The sequence below is a fragment of the Salvelinus fontinalis genome, chromosome 2, assembly GCF_029448725.1.
Source record: "Salvelinus fontinalis isolate EN_2023a chromosome 2, ASM2944872v1, whole genome shotgun sequence".
Lineage (NCBI taxonomy): Eukaryota > Metazoa > Chordata > Actinopteri > Salmoniformes > Salmonidae > Salvelinus > Salvelinus fontinalis.
Window position 1 is genome coordinate 62069881 of NC_074666.1, and position 19591 is coordinate 62089471.

A 19591-nucleotide genomic window follows, 5' to 3' on the forward strand; every position below is an offset into this window, starting at 1 on the left:
CTGGAGAGTACCCAAAAGACGGGCGCCGACGACTAGTTCACATGTACGACAGATATATGAAATAGCATCATAAAATGTTTCCTACTTTTGCTGATCTTTCATCAGAATGTTGGATAAGGGGTCCTTTGTCGAGAACAATCGTTGTTTGGATTTAGAACGGCTGTAACGTCTTTCCTCCTCCCCTTCATCCGAAGAGGAGGAGCAGGGATTCGACCAAAACGCAGCGTTGTGAAATGACATGATTTATTTAAACAAGACACAAAATGAACTAAACTTGATAAACTACAAAACAAATAAATGATGTAGACAGACCTGGACACGAACTTACATATAACGTGAAGAACGCATGAAACAGGAAACAGACTACATGAACCGAACAAACGAACAAACAAACCGAAAACAGTCCCGTGTGGCGCAACGACATAGACACAGACACAGGAGACAACCACCCACAAACAAACGATGTGAAAACACCTACCTTAATATGGCTCTCAATCAGAGGAAATGAAAACCACCTGCCTCTTATTGAGAGCCACATCAGGTCACCCTTAAACAAACATAGAAACACATAACATAGACTACCCAGCCAAACTCACGCCCTGACCGTCAAACACATGCAAAATAACAGATAACCGGTCAGGAACGTGACAACGGCCTCTTTCCCTCTCGATTTAGCAAGCACACTAGCCAAGTGGCACGAATCTCTCCATGTCAACAAACGGAAGAGAACGGAACACGGTAAAACTCCCGAAAAAATGTCAATAATCTGATTAAACTATATTGAAAAAACATACTTTACGATGATATTGTCACATGTATCAAATAAAATCTAATTAGTCGTCCGTAACGACAGCTTATCAGAAGGCAAATCCAGGTCCCATGACGCGCTTGATACATTTTAGGACAGGCTGATGAAAATGTCATATCATGAAGGAAAATTCAAACTTAAAATGTGTAATTGATCAACTAAGTGTACATGTGCCACAGATAAAAACCAATTTAAAGACTTATATTTTCTTGAAAACACAATTTTATTGACAATCTCCCATGGAGGATAAACCATGGTGTGAAAAATCAAGTCTTATCTCTGACACAGTCCAATCCGTACAGTGTCCATATTAGGACAGCCAGAAATACAAACAAGTCCTAGTGAGACTGAGGCTGTCCTAATATGGACACCATACATTGTGTGGCCTTGGTGAAGGGCCTGCGGAAGGGGGATATTTCGATCAGGCACTTAGTCATCATTGGCTGCAGCTGGAACAGGGCTGCAGGCCATTCTCGTTGCACCAGGTGCACTTCAGGGCTTTGAACGACTCTGTGAAGCAGTTGCGGAAAACTGACAACTTGCTACCATGGCACATGGGGCACGGAACGAAGGCAAAGCCCCCACAGGTCTGGCATGTGTGGGGGTGCTGTACCCTCTGTGGGGAAAACACACACACACAAACAATCATTGTGAGAGCAAAATTGTTAAAGTACTGTAATTGCATCAAATGGTTGGTTTATGCAACGAAATAGAGGGTTCTTATAACTCTATTGTGTCTGTGTGAACTGAAATTGGGCCTCTGGGATATTTAACACTGACAGAAGATTTACTATGTCTTTGGGTGATAAGCCTAATGAGTTAATGTGTCTGTACTGGGGTACCAGGGGGAGATGGCTCCAGTATGGAGTTGGGGGGCCAGATCCTGGTCTCTACACAATGAGAATAGTCTTTACAGCAGATACTGTCTGCTGTGAATTATTAGTGACCCATTCCATACATCTGTTGTTTGTCATGAACATCCAGGAGGATGGACTTTGGTATAAAATGCTAAGGCTCAAATCCGCTCGTTGGGCTCTCAACGAATCACCTATGGAAGGGTCGTTGACAGGCTCCATTACTGCAGTAATTAAATAATAAAGTTTGATTGTTTTGAAGAAATTTTAAAGTCTTCTTTTGATTACAATAATTCCATGACACAAGTCATGCCACTGGCTGAATTGAAAGCTAATTAGCATAGTTCTGTAGTGTATGTAAGGGTTTATGTGCATCGTTGTATGCCTAATTGGGCTTTTTACTTTGAAAGCTTGTCAACATGGCCTTGTATTCTGCTGTTATTTTCCCTGATAGGAAAGGTGTTACGAATTCCCTGCCGGTGACCTCACAACCCTGAGCTGCACATTCCACTCTCCATCCCCCACACTTGGAGCCTGAGAGTCTAGGGGGTACCATAAACCTGCCTCTCAGACTCTTCCTGATCTGTGTGACCTGTGCCACGATACGTTGCTAGGGATGTTACTAGGGGGCCGGACATCTGCCCATCCTCTTGACCTATACAGGTGACACAATACTTGCAGTCTCCCTCAAGCAGCATCTCTGTCTCTGCCCATCAACAATTCACTCATATCTCTGGACTTGTGGGATGGTGTGTGTTGTGAGTTTTGTGACATGTATATATTGTTCTAAATAGTTAGTTCAGGGATTATATATAATTTATACAGTCCTTTATTACTGCTCTTGTGATATCATATGTACAGTATATTCATTGCCTTTCATTTCCTTCAACAGAACCACTACTTTTACCACTCTTCATTCCCATGTCCATCTTCCTCAGTGGGTTTAAATACAGTGTCTTACGAAAGTATTCATCCCCCTTGGCGTTTTTCCTATTTTGTTGCATTTACAACCTGTAATTTAAATTGATTTTGATTTTGATTTCATGTAATGGACATACACAAAAATAGTCCAAATTGGTGAAGTGAAATGAAAAAAATTACTTGTTTTAAAAAAAATGAAAAATTTAAAATGGGAAAGTGGTGCATATATATGTATTCATCCCCTTTGCTATGAAGCCCCTACACAAGCTCTGGTGCAACCAATTACCTTCAGAAGTCACATAATTAGTTAGATTGCACACAGGTGGACATTATTTAAGTGGGACATGATCTGTCACGTGATCTCAGTATATAACGGTAACTGTAAACTTCCAATCCATCATCCTTAAAGTTTCTCTTAGAAGATGTATGGTTATTGACTATTGTGATGGTTTTTGTTTGCCAGTATCATGTAATTCACTCAACATCACTCCTCATGGTTCTTTTTAAGTATTTTTATATGTCAGCTCTTTTTACCTGTTCTGAAAGTCCCCAGAGTCTGCAACACCACAAAGCAAGGGGCACCACCAAGGAAGTGGCACCATGAAGACCAAGAAGCTCTCCAAACAGAGGGGAAAAGTTGTGGATAAGTACAGATCAGGGTTGGATATAAAAAAATATCAGAAACTTTGAACAGCTCACGGAGCACCATTAAATCCATTATATGACACCGCAACAAATCTGCCAAGAGAGGGCTGCCCACCAAAACTCACAGACCAGGGGGCATTAATCAGAGAGGCAACAAAGAGACCAAAGATAACCCTGAAGGAGCTGCAAAGCTCCACAGCGGAGATTGGAGTATCTGTCCATAGGACCACATTAAGCCGTACACTCCACAGAGCTGGGCTTTACAGAAGAGCGTCCAGAAAAAAAGCCATTGCTTAAAGAAACAAATAAGCAAACACGTTTGGTGTTTGCCAAAAGGCATGTGGGTGACTAACCAAACATATGGAAGAATGTACTCTGGTCAGATGAGACAAAAAATGTGCTTTTTGGCCATCAAGGAAATCGCTATGTCTGGCTCAAACCCAAAACCTCTCATCACCCAAAGAACACCATCCCCATAGTGAAGCATGGTGGTGGCAGCATCATGCTGTGGGGATGTTTTTCATCGGCAGGGACTGAGAAACTGGTCAGAATTGAAGGAATGATGGATGGTGCTAAATACAGGGAAATTCTTGAGGGAAACCTGTTTGTCTTCCAGAGATTTGAGACTGGGACGGAGGTTCACCTTCCAGCAGAACAATGACCCTAAGCATACTGCTAAACCAACACTCGAGTGGTTTAAGGGGAAACGTTTAAATGTCCTGGAATGGCCAAGTCAAAGTCCAGACCTCAATCCAATTGAGAATCTGTGGTATGACTTAAAGATTGCTGTACACCAGCGGAACCCATCCAACTTGAAGGAGCTGGAGCAGTTTTGCCTTGAAGAATGGGCAACAATCCCAGTGGCTAGATGTGTCAAGCTTGTAGAGACATACCCCAAGAGACTTGCAGCTGTAATTGCTGCAAAAGGTGGCTCTACAAAGTATTGACTTTGTGGGGGTGAATAGTTATGCACGCTTAAGTTTTCAGTTTTTTTGTCTTATTTCTTGTTTGTTTCACAAGAAAAAATATTTGGGATTTTCAAAGTGGTAGGCATGTTGAGTAAATCAAATGATTACAACCCCCCCCAAAACATCTATTTTTATTCCAGGTTGTAAGGCAATAAAATAGGAACAATGCCAAGGAGGGTGAATTCTTTTGCAAGCCACTGTAAAGTTCCTGTGGGGGTAACTCTTGGTCTGCTTTATTCCCCTCTAACCGGGGGCGGTGTCAATGAGTCACAAACCAGTAAAATACATAGAGCCGGGTTGCTCTCTTTCAAAAACGTTTTCACAGTAGTATGTCTGTCAGTGTCTTTGCTCTGTTTGAAACACTTCAGTTCACACAACCCCAATTTTTGATATGACCCTCACACCAGTGTGTGAACAAATTTGTTGGATGCAGAATCAATAACAAGCTTTCCATTATCGATGCCCATTCATCATTTGTCAGTTCACTGATGTATTATTGATGCCATATCACTGTCGGCGAGTAGGCCTATATGGTATATCAGAATGATCAATACTATTTTCCTATCCTGTGTTTCATTTCTGTTTATTTTAATCATATTTAATTGCAAACATATTGGAGTATTTTTGTAATTTGAGGCGTCAGAGGCATCAGTTGAAACATGACATTGAATTTGTTAATAACTGTGTTATTACTGAATATATTGTCTCTGTTTGGTGGTAGTTGATTAAAAATTACCTCAATTTTGGCCAGACGATCCTGAAGTTCTCCTGATTCATTCATGTCCAATATTTTCTCAGCACCCTGTAAAGTTATTATCATAGTGTAAGATGCATCATATCAGTACTAGACCTTTGACAATTTCATAGCTAATATATTCATAACACTTCGATAGGATCAAGGTGGATCAGTGCTTGACTTGGACCGAAATAGGGCCTGTACAAATTTTGCGTGTCGGTACTGTTTATACTTTTGAGCTAATATCAAGTTTATTTTATTTTATATAGCCCTTCGTACATCAGCTAATATCTCGAAGTGCTGTACAGAAACCCAGCCTAAAACCCCAAACAGCAAGCAATGCAGGTGTAGAAGCACGGCGGCTAGGGAAAACTCCCTAGAAAGGCCAAAACCTAGGAAGAAACCTAGAGAGGAACCAGGCTATGAGGGTTGGCCAGTCCTCTTCTGGCTGTGCCGGGTTAGAAGCTAATACTTCTATTAGAGGTGCAGGAACTCAATCAATTGAAAATTTGACGTGCCGGTACTCAGCTGCAGTGAGCTCCTACCCAAATCAAGCACTGAGAAGGATTGTACATTTCTTTTAAATGGTAAAACATGCTATAATGTTTCACAATAGGACGTTTGTCATTTCAAATGTCAACATTATTCATAAAGTGTCTCAGTGTAGGAGTGATGTATCAGGTCCCTCTGTACATGTAATCTTATTCATTATGATATAAAAGACCATACTGATTCTAAATCAGCACTCCTAGTCTGAGATGTTTTATGAATACAGGCCCAGGAATTGTAAAATGAACTGTATGACCAAGTGACCATCTCTGACCCCGAGATAGTGTCCATCGATGAACACGACTGGTAGAGAGGGAGGTTCGCCCACACGCTTGCATCGTTCCTCCAGGTCCTTCCCATACTCACAGTCCAGGGCTATATTCTTTTCCAGAAACTTGACCCTGTGGTTTGAAAAGATCTTCCGGACCAACTCACACCGCTCAAACGTGGTCCTTACTACTCGAAAGCTGGTGGTGTAGATCACTACCCGCCCAAATTCTAGTGTCAACTCGGGCTTGTAAGGAAAACACACAAAAAAGGAAATTAGATACTGTATGTGATCAACCTTATACTCTCCCCTACATACAGTATTTATTTGGATAGTGAAGTTAAAACATTTCATTTGGGGCCTCCCGGGTGGCGCAGTGGTCTAGGGCACTGCTTCGCAGTGCTAACTGCGCCACCAGAGTCTCTGGGTTCGCCCCCAGGCTCTGTCGCAGCCGGCCGCGACCGGGAGGTCCGTGGGGCGACGCACAATTGGGCCAGCGTTGTCCGGGTTAGGGAGGGTTTGGCCGGTAGGGATTTCCTTGTCTCATCGCGCTCCAGCGACTCCTGTGGCGGGCTGGGTGCAGTGCGCGCTAACCAAGGGGGGCCAGGTGCACGGTGTTTCCTCCGACACATTGTTGCGGCTGGCTTCCGGGTTGGAGGCGCGCTGTGTTAAAGAAGCAGTGCGGCTTGGTTGGGTTGTGCTTCGGAGGACGCATAGCTTTCGACCTTCGTCTCTCCCGAGCCCGTACGGGAGTTGTAGCGATGAGACAAGATAGTAATTACTAGCGATTGGATACAACGAAAAATTGGGGAGAAAAGGGGATAAAAAAATAATTAAAAAAAACATTTAATTTGCCGCTCTACTCCAGCGTTTTGGATTGTACATCAAATATTTTATGAGGTGACAGTATAGAATCTCACCTTTTATTTAACAGTATTTTCATACATATCTGTTTTACCAGTTAGATATGAATGCACTTTATGTGTCTAGTCCCTCGATTTGAAGGTGTCATAAGTATTTGGACAAATTCACTTGTAGTGTATTAAATTTAGTATAAAATGTATTATTTGGTCCAATATTTCTAGCATGCAATGACTACATCAAGCTTTTAAAAGATTGGCATGGGCCCTCAACCTCAAACAGTTATACAGCTGCACCATTGAGAGCATCTTGACTGGCTGCATCACTGCTTGGTATGGCAACTGCACCGCCCTCGATTGCATGGTGCTACAGAGGGTGGTGCGGACAACCCAGTGCATCACTTGGGCCGAGCTCCCTGCCATCCCGGCCCTCTATATCAGGTGGTGTGAAAGGAAGGCCCGGAAAATTGTTAAAGACTCCAGTCACCCAAGCCATAGACTGTTCTTTCTTCTTCCGCACGGCAAGCGGTACAAGTCTGACACCAGCAGGCTCCTGAACAGCTTCTATCCCCAAGCCATAGACTGTTCTTTCTGCTCCCGCACAGCAAACAATACAAGTCTGACACCAGCAGGTTCCTAAACAGCTTCTATCCCCAAGCCATAGACTGTTCTCTCTGATTCTGCACGGCAAGCGGTACAAGTCTGACACCAGCAGGCTCGTAAACAGCTTCTATCCCCAAGCCATAAGAATGCTAAATAGCTAACAAAATGGCTACACAGATATCTGCATTGATCCTAAATATACACATCCACACACACTCCACTGTATGCACATTCTACACACATACTCACTCACAGACACTCCAAAACAAACAGACACACACTTAATTTGCTCACACACACACACACACACACACACACACACACACACACACACCACAACACGCACACACATTCTTACTGACTCTACACTCACAAACACACATGATCGCATACGATCATCATATATGGTACTGCTCCTCTGTTTATCATATATCCTGATGCCTAGTCACCTTACCCCTATACATATAAATAAAAAAAACAATGTTTTAAGTGAAATATTAGCTATTGTCTGAAGTTTAACCTGTTGAGGATAGAGGGTGCTATTTTCACTTTGGGAAAAAATCGTACCCAATTTATACGGCCTCGTACTCTATTCTTGCTCGTACAATATGCATATTATTATTACTATTGGATAGAAAACACTCTCAAGTTTCTAAAACCGTTTGAATTATATCTGTGAGTAAAACAGAACTCATTTTGCAGCAAACTTCCTGTCAGAAAGTGAAAAATCTGAAATCGAGGCTCTGTTCCAGGGCCTCCCTATAGATTTGCTTGAAATCTATTAGTATACATGCACTTCATACGCCTTCCACTAGATGTCAATAGGCTGTGAGAGGTGAAATGGGGTTTCTAGGTATATCTATGGTCAAAAGAGAGAGCTTGGAATGACATGACCCCAAATTCCTTTGTTCAGGAAGGCACAGAAAGGTCATCAGTATTGGCTTCTGAAAAGCATTCGTTATAGACGTCTAATATCTCCGGCTTTGATTTTACTTGATAAATGTGATAATATCATCGTAAAGTATGTTTTTTCAATATAGTTTTATCAGATTATTGAAATTTTTTCGGGAGTTTTGGCGTGTTCCGTTCTCTGCGTTTGTTCACGATGGACAGCTTCGCGCCACTTGGCTAGTTTTGCTTGCTAATTCGAGAGGGAAAAAGGACATTCTAAAACCAAACAACGATTGTTCTGGACAAAGGACCCCTTGTGCAAGATTCTGATGGAAGCTCAGCAAAAGTAGGACCCATTTATGATGTTATTTCCTATTTCTGTCGAAAATGTGTTGTTTTCTTTTCCGCATTGATTTTTGGCGCTGTCTCGCTATAACGTAAGCTGTATGTCGTACTGAAGTTATTTTTAGAATTCTTACACGGCGATTGCATTAAGAACTAGTGTATCTATCATTTCCTATACAACATGTATTTTTTAGCAAAGTTCATGAATAGTTATTTGGTCAGAATAGGTGAGTGTCAGAAATATATCCGGAGATTCTGGAAAATAGTTGCTACATTTTCACAATGTATAATCACGGATTTCAGCTCTAAATATGCACATTTTCGAACAAACCATATATGTACTGTGTAATATGATGTTATAGGACTGTCATCTGATGAAGTTTATGAAGGTTAGTGAAATAATTAATATCTTTTGCTGGTTTTGTCGCTATCAATACTGTTGCCTTGAATCAATGCTGTTGTGTGGTAGGCTATTGTAGTAAGCTAATATAATGCTATATTGTGTTTTCGCTGTAAAACACTTAAAAAACGGAAATATTGGCTGGATTCACAAGATGTTTGTCTTTCATTTGCTGTACACCATGTATTTTTCAGAAATGTTTTATGATGAGTATTTAGGTATTTCACGTTGGTCTCTATAATTACTCTGGCTGCTTCGGTGCTATTTGTGACGGTAGCTGTGATGGTAGCTGCAATGTAAAACTGATTTATACCTCAAATATGCAAATCTTTCGAACAAAGCATAGATTTATTGTATAACATGTTATAAGACTGTCATCTGATGAAGTTGTTTCTTGGTTAGTTTCGTTGGTTCTTGGTTAGTTTGGTTGGTTTTGTGCAAGCTACCTGTGCTGTGAAAGAAATGTCTGTGCTTTTTGTATTTGGTGGTGAGCTAACATATATATACGTGGTGTTTTCGCTGTTAAACATTATAAAAATCGGACATGCTGAATGGATTCACAAGATGTTTATCTTTCATTTGCTGTATTGGACTTGTTAATGTGTGAAAGTTAAATATTTCTCAAAAATATTTTTTGAATTTCGCGCTCTGCCTTTTCAGTGGAATGTGGGAGGAGTTCCGCTAGCGGAACCCCAGGGCTAGACAGGTTAAAAAGACCGGAAATCCAAAAGCTAATTTGACCTATGCACTAACAAGGCTTTTCATCATAATCAGCTTGACTACTGCTAGAGTGCTGTGGCTTTATTGATCTACTGTACTTCAACAGATGCACTCCACATTGGATGGGTTGATTAGGTGTCACGCCCTGACCTTAGTATTCTATGTTTTCTGTATTATTTTGGTCAGTTCAGGGTGTGACGAGGGTGGATTTAAATGTTTTGTATTGTCTAGGGTTTTTGTATGTCTAGGTGTGTGTGTGTAGTCTAGGCATATGTCGGTCTATGGTGGCCTAGATTGGTTCCCAATCAGAGGCAGCTGTTTTTCGTTGTCTCTGATTGGGGTTCCTATTTAGGTTGCCATTTTCCAGTTTGGTTTGTGGGTTATTGTCTATGTGATGTTGCATGTCTGCACTCAGTGTTTATAGCGGTCACGTTCGTTTTGTACTAGTTTGTTCAGTACATTTCTTTATTAAAAGATGTATGTATTATAATCACGCTGCGCCTTGGTCTCCTCTCTACGACGTTCGTGACATTAGGATTCTAACCTTCTCTCAAACAGCCTAATACATACTCTTACAGTAGGTTTATCCCATTCATGAACTTGGTAATGTAAACATGTTTTTTCCTTAGGAACATTCCCAGAAAGTCCTGCCACCAAACAGTATTGCTGTGCATTAAAACGATTTTAAATGGCATAAAACAACATGGCTGTCAGTGGCAGCCTACAGTGGTTAGTTTTCAAAATGGTGCAGATCTTTATCAGTTTAAGCAACTGACACTAGACCAACTGTAAAAGGGTCTTACAGGTGCATAACTAGTTTATGAACGACATAATGATTTAAATGTGCATACATTTACACAAAATAAATTCATTTACCACAGTACCTAACTTCCCCCATGATGGATTTTCTGAATACAGTCACAAAACAGTTACCAACATATTAAAATAAAAAGGAACTACATATTTTCATAAAAAATGTATCTTGATAAGTATACGGAACAAAAATATAAACGTAACATGTGAAGTGTTTGTCCCATTTTTCATGAGCTGAAATCAAAAGATCCCAGAAATGTTCCTTTTTCTCAAAAATGTTGTGCACAAATTTGTTTACATCACTGTTAGTGTGCATTTCTCTTTTGTCAAAATAATCCATCCACCTGACAGGTGTGACATATCAAGAAGCTGATTAATTACACAGGTGCACCTAAAATGCGCAGTTTTGTCACACAGCACAATGCCACAGATTTCTCAAGTTTTTAGGGAGCGTGCAATTGTCATGCTGACTGCAGGAACGTCCACCAAAGCTCTTGCCAGAGAATTGAATGTGAATTTCTCTACCATTAGCCACCTCCAACATCGTTTAAGAGAATTTGGCAGTACGTCCATCTGGCCTCACAACCAGACCACGTGTAACCACACCAGCCCAGGACCTCCACATCCAGCTTCTTCACCTGCGAGATCGTATGAGAACAGCCACCCAGACAGCTGATGAAACTATGGGTTTGCACAACCAAATAATTTCTGCACACTGTCAGAAACTGTCTCAGCGAAGTTCATCGGCCTGCTTGTTGTCCTCACCAGAATGTTGACCTGACTGCAGTTCCATGTTGTAACCGACTTAAGTGCTCACATTCGATGGCCACTGGCATGCTGCAGAATTGTGCTCTTCACGGATGAATCCCGGTTTCAACTGTACCGGGCAGATGGCAGACAGAGTGTATGGCGTCATGTGGGCACATGGTTTGTGATGTTAACGTTGTGAACAGAGTTCGCCATGTTGGCGGTGGGGTTATGGTATGGGCAGGCATATCCTACGTACAATATCTAGCAACTTCGCACAGCCATTGAAAAGAAGTGGGACAGCATTCCAAAGGCCACAATCAACAGTCTGATCAACTCTATTTGAAGGAGATGTGTTACGCTGCATAAGGCAAATGGAGGTCCCACCAGTATTCTAAGTCATGTAAAATCCATGGATTAGGGCAGGGGCGCAACTTTCACTGGGGACGGGGGGGCATGACCATCCTCACATTCTGAAATTGCACATTTGTTCCCACCTCCTCAGTTTTATCATTGCACTGTGATACAAAAGGCAGCACCGGTAAGATTTTGGACCGTGCAGACGCCTCAGAGAGGTCGGGTAGGCTGTTTTACAGTTTCAGCCGGCAGAATTATAGGACCGCATGGACACCACAAAGCACGCGGACAGGCTGTGTGAAGGCAAAGCTTTTGAAAGGCTGGCGTATAGGATGAGCATATGGGAGAGACGAACAGATGCAGCTGCTGTCTGTTGCGCTTTTTCTCTGAATTGTAAAAGCAAGCAGAGCAGAAACTTGACTGATCTAGCCTCTACAAAATCTGAAATATTGTTTGGATTCACCAGATGTTGGGCTTTCAATGTCTGTACGCTGTGTATTTTTTCTGAAATGTTTTAAGACAAGTAATTAGTTATATAACGTTGGTCTCTGTAATTGTTCTAGCTGCATCAGCACTATATCAGATTGCAGCTGCAATGTAGAACTGTGATTTATACCTGAAAAATGCACATTTAAAAAAAAAAAACTATGCTATACCATATATATGTTATCAGACTGTCATCTTATGAATTTGTTTGTTGGTTAGTAGCTATCAATATCTTAGTTTAGCCGAATTGGTGATAGCACCTGATGGAGTAAGAAACTGTTGGAGTAAGAAAATGGTGTCTTTTGCTAACGTGTTTAGCTAATAGATTTACATATTGTGTCTTCCCTGTAAAACATTTAAAAAATCTGAAATGGTGGTTTTATTCACAAGATCTGTGTCTTTCATTGGGTGTCTTGGACTTGTGATTTAATGATATTTAGATGCTACTATTTAATTGTGACGCTATGCTAGCGATGCTAATCAGTGTGGGGGGTGTGGGGGGTGCTCCCGGATCCGGGTTAGGTACTCTGTAGAGGCTAAGCTATAGACATACCCCAAGAGACTTGCAGCTCTAATTGCTGCAAAAGGTGTCTCTACAAAGTATTGACTTTGGTGGTGGGTGAATAGTTATGCACGCTCAAGTTTTCTGTTTTTTTTTGTCTTATTTCTTGTTTGTTTCACAAGAAAAAATATTTTGCATCTTCAAAGTGATAGGCATGTTGTGTAAATCAAATGATACAAACCCCCCCAAAATCTATTTTAATTCCAGGTTGTAAGGCAACAAAATAGGAACAATGCCAAGGGGGGTGAATACTTTCGCAAGCCACTGTAGACTTTACAGGTTTGATTTATCATTACAATTGATTAATCAATTACATTTGTTTTTATAAACTCATTGAGGCCATCTCCCAAAGTACTAATCCAGTATTGATGGAAGTCCCGCCTTCGCGGGAATCCCATGTGGTTTCAACCCTCAGGGATAAGTGAATCAAAAATGTTTCAAATAAAAATTCAGTTGAGACCCAACTTTGTCTCACATTTAAAACAAGTGGTTACTCTTCTGATATCCAGCCAATATCTACCTGATTGCATATTGTCGTCTCATTCAATTTAACTAAGAAGTAAAAATTGCCAGACTTACATTTTCAGGTGGATCTTTGTGAATATTATCCAAATTGATTTGTTTCTACAAATGAGACAATTTAGACTTTTCCACATGAACCTAGATCCCACACTACGCTTTCAGGTCAATTAAAGTTTAACTCCCAAATAGCGCTGTCTCACAATAACGCAAGCTGTATGTTATGGTAAAGTTATTTAAAAAAATCTAACACAGCGTTTGCATTAACCTGTCTAGGATGAGGGTGCCGCTAGCGGCACTCCCCCCCCACCCCCACTGAAAAGGCAGAGCCGCGAAATTCAAAAAAAATATTTTTTTTAAATATTTAACTTTCACACATTAAAGTCCAATACAGCTAATGAAAGACACAGATCTTGTGAATCCAGCCAACATGTCCGATTTTTAAAATGTTTTACAGGGAAGACACAATATGTAAAGATGTACATCTATTACCTAAAAACACATTAGCATAATCCACCATCTTTTATTTGTCCACCAACACCAGTAGCTATCACCAATTCGGCTAAACTAAGATATTTATAGCCCCTAACCAAGAAAAAAACTCATCAGATGACAGTCTGATAACATATTTATGGTATGGGATAGGTTTTGTTAGAAGAATGTGCATATTTCAGGTAGATGGCATAGGTTACAATTGCACCCACCGTCACAAATGGACTAGAATAATTACAATGAGCAACGTGTTTACCTACTTACTAATCATCAAACATTTCGTAAAAATACACAGCATACACTAATCGAAAGACACAGATCCTGTGAATACAGACAATATTTCAGATTTTCTAAGTGTCTTACAGCGAAAACACAATAAATCGTTATATTAGCATAGCACAGGTGCAAACATTACCCCAGCATTAATTCTAGCCAAAGTGAGCGATAACGTCAACATCGCCAAAATATATTATTTTTTTCACTAACCTTCTCAGAATTCTTCAGATGACACCCCTGTAACATCACATTACAACATGCATATACAGTTTGTTCGAAAACGTGCATATTTAGCCACCAAAATCATGGTTAGACAATGTGAAATGTAGCCCAGCTGGTGAGAAAATGTCCGTGCGCCATATTAGACAGTGATCTACTCTTATACATAAATACTCATAAACGTGACTAAAAAAATATAGGGTGGACAGGGATTAAAAGACAATTTAATTCTTAATACAATCGCGGAATTACATTTTTTAAATTATCCTTACTTTTCAATACAGTTTGCGCCAAGCGAAGCTACGTCAAAAAACATGGCGTCCTAAGCCACTAACATTTTTCGACAGAAACACGATTTATCATAATAAATTGTTCCTACTTTGAGCTGTTCTTCCATCAGTATCTTGGGCAAAGGATCCTTTCTTGGGTCTAATCGTCTTTTGGTGGAAAGCTGTCCTCTTGCCATGTGGAAATGCCAACTGCGTTCGGGATGAACTGGAAGCGTGCCCAGCTATTCACAGCGTTTCAGAAATAAATGTCCCAAAATCGCACTAAACGGATATAAATTGCTATAAAACGCTTTAAATTAACTACCTTATGATGTTTTTAACTCCTATAACGAGTCTTAACATGACCGGAGAAAGATTACTCCCAACACTAATGCTTGGAACAGGTGCGGGTCGGTGTCCTCCACGCGCATGACGCACCAAGAAAAGACTTGCTAGCTACAAAGTTTTTTAATTTATAGTGCCTGTGAACGCGCAATCGACCCCATTCAAATCGTCATCACGTAAAGGCATCCAGGGGAAGACGTAAGCAGTGTCCGTATACTCATAGCGATAACAGTGCCCTTTTAACTGACTCCAGATCAGGGGCCAACATTTCTGAAATCTGACTCCATGTCAGGGAAATTGCTGTAGAATGGGTTCTGTTCCACTTAGAGACAAAATTTCAACTCCTATAGAAACTATAGACTGTTTTCTATCCAATAATAATAATAATATGCATATTGTACGATCAAGAATTTAGTGGGAAGCCGTTTCAAAAATTACACGATTAGCATAAATAGTGACAACAGCGCCCCCAGCCTCAACAGGTTAAGAACCAGTGTATCTTTAATTTGCCATGCAACAAGTATTTTTATGTAAAGTTTATGATGAGTTCTTTGGTCAGATTAGGTGAGTGCCCAAAATATCTCCGGAGATTCTGGTGAATCGATGCTACGTATTCAGAATGTATAATCAGGATTTGTAACTCTAAATATGCACATTTTCGAACAAAACATAATTGTATTGTATAACAGGATGTTATAAGACTGTCATCGTATGAATTTGTTCAAGGTTGGTTATTAATTTTATCTCTATTTTGTCGGTTTTGTGCAAGCTATTTTTGCGGGGAGTAAATTGCGTTGTGTTTGGCTAGTGTAGTGAGCTAATAAAAATATATATTGTGTTTTCGCTGTAAAACACTTAAAAAATTGGAAATATTGGCTGGATTCACAAGATGTTAATCTTTCATTTGCTGTACACCATGTATTTTTCATAAATATTTTATGATGAGTATTTATGTATTTCACGTTGCTCTCTGTAATTATTCTGGCTGCTTTGGTGCTATTTGTGATTGTGGCTGTAATGTAAAACTATGATTTATACCTCAAATATGCACATTTTCGAACAAAACATAAATGTATTGTATAACATGTTATAAGACTGTCATCTGATGAAGTTGTTTCTTGGTTAGTGACTAATTTTATCGGTTTTGTGAAAGCTACCTATGCGGTGGAAACATGGTGAAAATATGCGGTTGTGTGTTTGGCTATTTTTTATTTATTTTTATTTTTATTTTACCGTTATTTTACCAGGTAAGTTGACTGAGAACACGTTCTCATTTGCAGCAATGACCTGGGGAATAGTTACAGGGGAGAGGAGGGGGATGAATGAGCCAATTGTAAACTGGGGATTATTAGGTGACCATGATGGTTTGAGGGCCAGATTGGGAATTTAGCCAGGACACCGGGGTTAACACCCCTACTCTTACGATAAGTGCCATGGGATCTTTAATGACCTCAGAGAGTCAGGACTCCCGTTTAACGTCCCATCCGAAAGACGGCACCCTACACAGGGCAGTGTCCCCAATCACTGCCCTGGGGCATTGGGATATTTTTTTTTTAGACCAGAGGAAGGAGTGCCTCCTACTGGCCCTCCAACATCACTTCCAGCAGCATCTGGTCTCCCATCCAGGGACTGACCAGGACCAACCCTGCTTAGCTTCAGAAGCAAGCCAGCAGTGGTATGCAGGGTGGTATGCTGCTGGCAAATTGTGGTTAGCTAATAGAAATACATATTGTGTTTTCGCTGTAAAACATTTTAAAAATCGGAAATGATGGCTGGATTCACAAGATGTTTATCTTTCATTTGCTGTATTGGACTTGTGATTTCATGAAAATTATATTATATGATATCCCTGTCCCGTTAGGCTAGGCTATGCTAGTCAGCTTGTTTGATGAGGAGGATCCCGGATCCGGGATGGGTATTAAGTAAAGTTAATATTGATTAATGAATTAAATGTGCTTTAGCAAGCTCATTGAGTCCAACTCCCACGTCACTGATCCAGTATTTATGGTTCATTAACGTTTTTAAATAGATTAAAATCATCTTTGCAGCATCCACCGAATCAAAAAAACTAACTTTGAAAAAAAACAAAAAACGTTTTTTTAGATAATGTGCAAGCTGTCAGAGGGGGTGGTTCCCAGTCCCCCGTTAATTGGTGAATCCTCACCCATTAAAGGATTTATCACTGACCTTATCAGCGATACGAACTCTAACTATGCCATTAGCGGAAAAACAGCAGAAATTGCGATAAACGTTCTCCAAAATCAACCATCGGGCGCAGGCATTGTAAAGGTTCTCTCCACTTTAGCCCTTATGTATCACCATCAAAGATTGGCATGGGTCCAGAACAGCAGTGCTCAGCGGAAGCACGAGCAAGAAATGACTGATATGATGGGATAGGTGGAGAGAACCGGCAACTAATGACAACAGCAGAAAATGTAAATATTCTGCTAGCCGAGGACCTGCGTTTGAAAACGGAATAATTAAAAGTAATTGCAAATACTTATGACGATGAACGAGCACAAACTCTTCAACAAAATTGTATTCTACAGGAACAACTTAATTTAGCCCAAACTAAATACGATGTAGTCCACTCCAAACTAGATACATCTGTCAAGTTATATACAAACAGGAGCGCGCAATTTGATAACATGCATGCAGTTTTGGGGAACGTTACTCAAAGCAATAATGTTCGAGTCCAAATGCTGCACACCAAAGACGATCAGTTAATGAACACAATGACTAAATTGGATGACAAATCAGCAGAACTCATTGAAGTCGCTGAACAAATTAATGATGAGAGAAATCAAGGTGATGATGGAAATATTGATTTCTAAACAAGCGGAGGAAATCTCATCACTGAGATTCTTGCTCCGAACTCAATACCTCTACCTGCAAACCATGACAGATAAGTATGAGGCCGAACGGAGCAAGTGCGACACTCACGTTTCTAAAATCAGTACTCTAAGTACTCAAGTGGACTCTGCAATGCAGCAGAATACCACACGTAGATACCATCTGGAGGAATTCCAGAACGGTCACGTGCTACAGCGTGACTACCCAACCAAGCAACCTGAGCTCGGTACTCAAAGGAGTGAAGACGGAAGAAGGTTTCATACTTTGCCTTCATCATGTGTCACTCAGTCTTCTCCTTTTGGCCATTCGGCACAGAGTAATATGGTCAGCCAAACGACACTGAGATGTTCTTAGCAGTCATAGAGGACGCCTTGGATGGCTACCCGAACTCTACGGGTTCTGACAGGCTTTAGCTGTTGAAGCGAACATCGAATAGACACTTGACGAGGTTAACTTCTTATGGCTGCAGGGGCAGTATTGAGAAGCTTGGATGAAAAGGTGCCCAGAGGTGCCCAGAGTAAACTGCCTGCTCCTCAGTCCCAGTTGGTAATATATGCATATTATTATTAGTATTGGATAGAAAACACTCTGAAGTTTCTAAAACTGTTTGAATTATGTCTGTGAGTATAACAGAACTCATATGGCAGGCAAAAACCTGAGAAAAAAATCCAACCAGGAAGTGGGAAATCTGAGGTTTTCAACTCATCGCCTATCAAATACACAGTGGGATATGGGTCAGTTTGCATTTACTACAGCTTCCACTAGAACAAAACTAACAAAAATTGTGGGAGTCCTGGGAGTGCATTCCGACGAAGATAAGCAAAGGTAAGTGAAGATGTATAATGCTATTTATGACTTTTGTTGACTCCACAATTTTGCGGGTAACTGTATGGCTTCCTTTTGTGGCTGAACGCTGTTCTCAGATTATTGAATATTGTGCTTTTGCCGTAAAGCTTTTTTGAAATCTGACACAGCGGTTGCATTAAGAAGAAGTGTATCTTTAGTTCTATGTAAAACATGTATCTTTCATCAAAGGTTATGATGAGTATTTCTGTAATTTGATGTGGCTCTGCAATTTCTCCGGATATTTTGGAGGCATTTCTGAACATGGCGCCAATGTAAACTGAGGTTTTTGGATATAAATATTAACTTTATCGAACAAAACATATATGTATTGTGTAACATGAAGTCCTATGAGTGTCATCTGATGAAGATCATCAAAGGTTAGTGATTCATTTTATCTCTATTTCTGCTTTTTGTAACTCCTGTCTTTGGCTGGAAAAATGACTGTTTGTCTGTGTTTTTCTGTGATTTTGCGGTGACCTAACATAATCGTTTGTGGTGCCTTCGCTGTAAAGCCTTTTTGAAATCGGACACTGTGGTGGGATTAACAAAAAGTGTATCTTTAAAATGGTGTGAAATACTTGTATGCTTGAGGAATTTTAATTATGAGATTTCTGTTGGTTGAATTTGGCGCCCTGCACTTTCACTGGCTGTTGTCATATCGATCCCGTTAACGGGATTGCAGCCCTAAAATGTTAATTAGTCTTGTTAACGGGATTGCAGCCCTAAAAAGTTAATTCGTCTACAACAGAAACACGTGCAAAATGACTACGCTAAACTTGCCAGAGCTTTGAGGTTAGAATTCAGGGGTTCTGCGACTTGCAAATATGATAGCTCCCTGGCTAACACTGTCAAACAAGCTCGGAATGAACACTCACAAGCTTACTATCATAGGCTTCTTTCACCTTTCTTACAGCTTACTCACTGAAATAGGAATGGAAGAGCTGTTACCATTCAAACAAATGTTTCTGTTAAACATGTATCCCACCTTCCTTACCTACTTGGGCCCTACAGCCCACGTTGGCTTTCCTATTTTACAACTCAGAGAGCTTGCGAGCACAGATTTTGAGGCATCAAAAGTACACAACGCTAAGAGCCCTGAAGTTTGACCAGGAGCACACACTCCAGTTAGAGAATGCATTATCAGGTATTGGAGCGTTTATAGATGACGCACAACATTCAAAGAAAAAGTTAAAAAGCTTTGCAAAAGCCAAGTCCACTCAAAACCCGATAAATCGATCT

General features: G+C 40.5%; 1 protein-coding gene across 1 annotated transcript in view; it reads right to left on the reverse strand.

Moving 5' to 3' along the window:
- Window positions 1–1153: 1153 nt before the first annotated feature.
- The window catches only part of LOC129822778 (glutaredoxin domain-containing cysteine-rich protein 1-like), a 39947-nt gene continuing 21509 nt past the window's right edge, over window positions 1154–19591 (reverse strand). The window contains exons 3-5 of the mRNA XM_055881184.1: window positions 5756–5995; window positions 4933–4998; window positions 1154–1424 (exon numbers count right to left, since the gene is read on the reverse strand). Of these exons, the coding sequence (XP_055737159.1) occupies window positions 1245–1424; window positions 4933–4998; window positions 5756–5995 (486 nt within the window). The 3' untranslated portion in view covers window positions 1154–1244. The remainder of the gene's footprint in view (window positions 1425–4932; window positions 4999–5755; window positions 5996–19591) is intronic.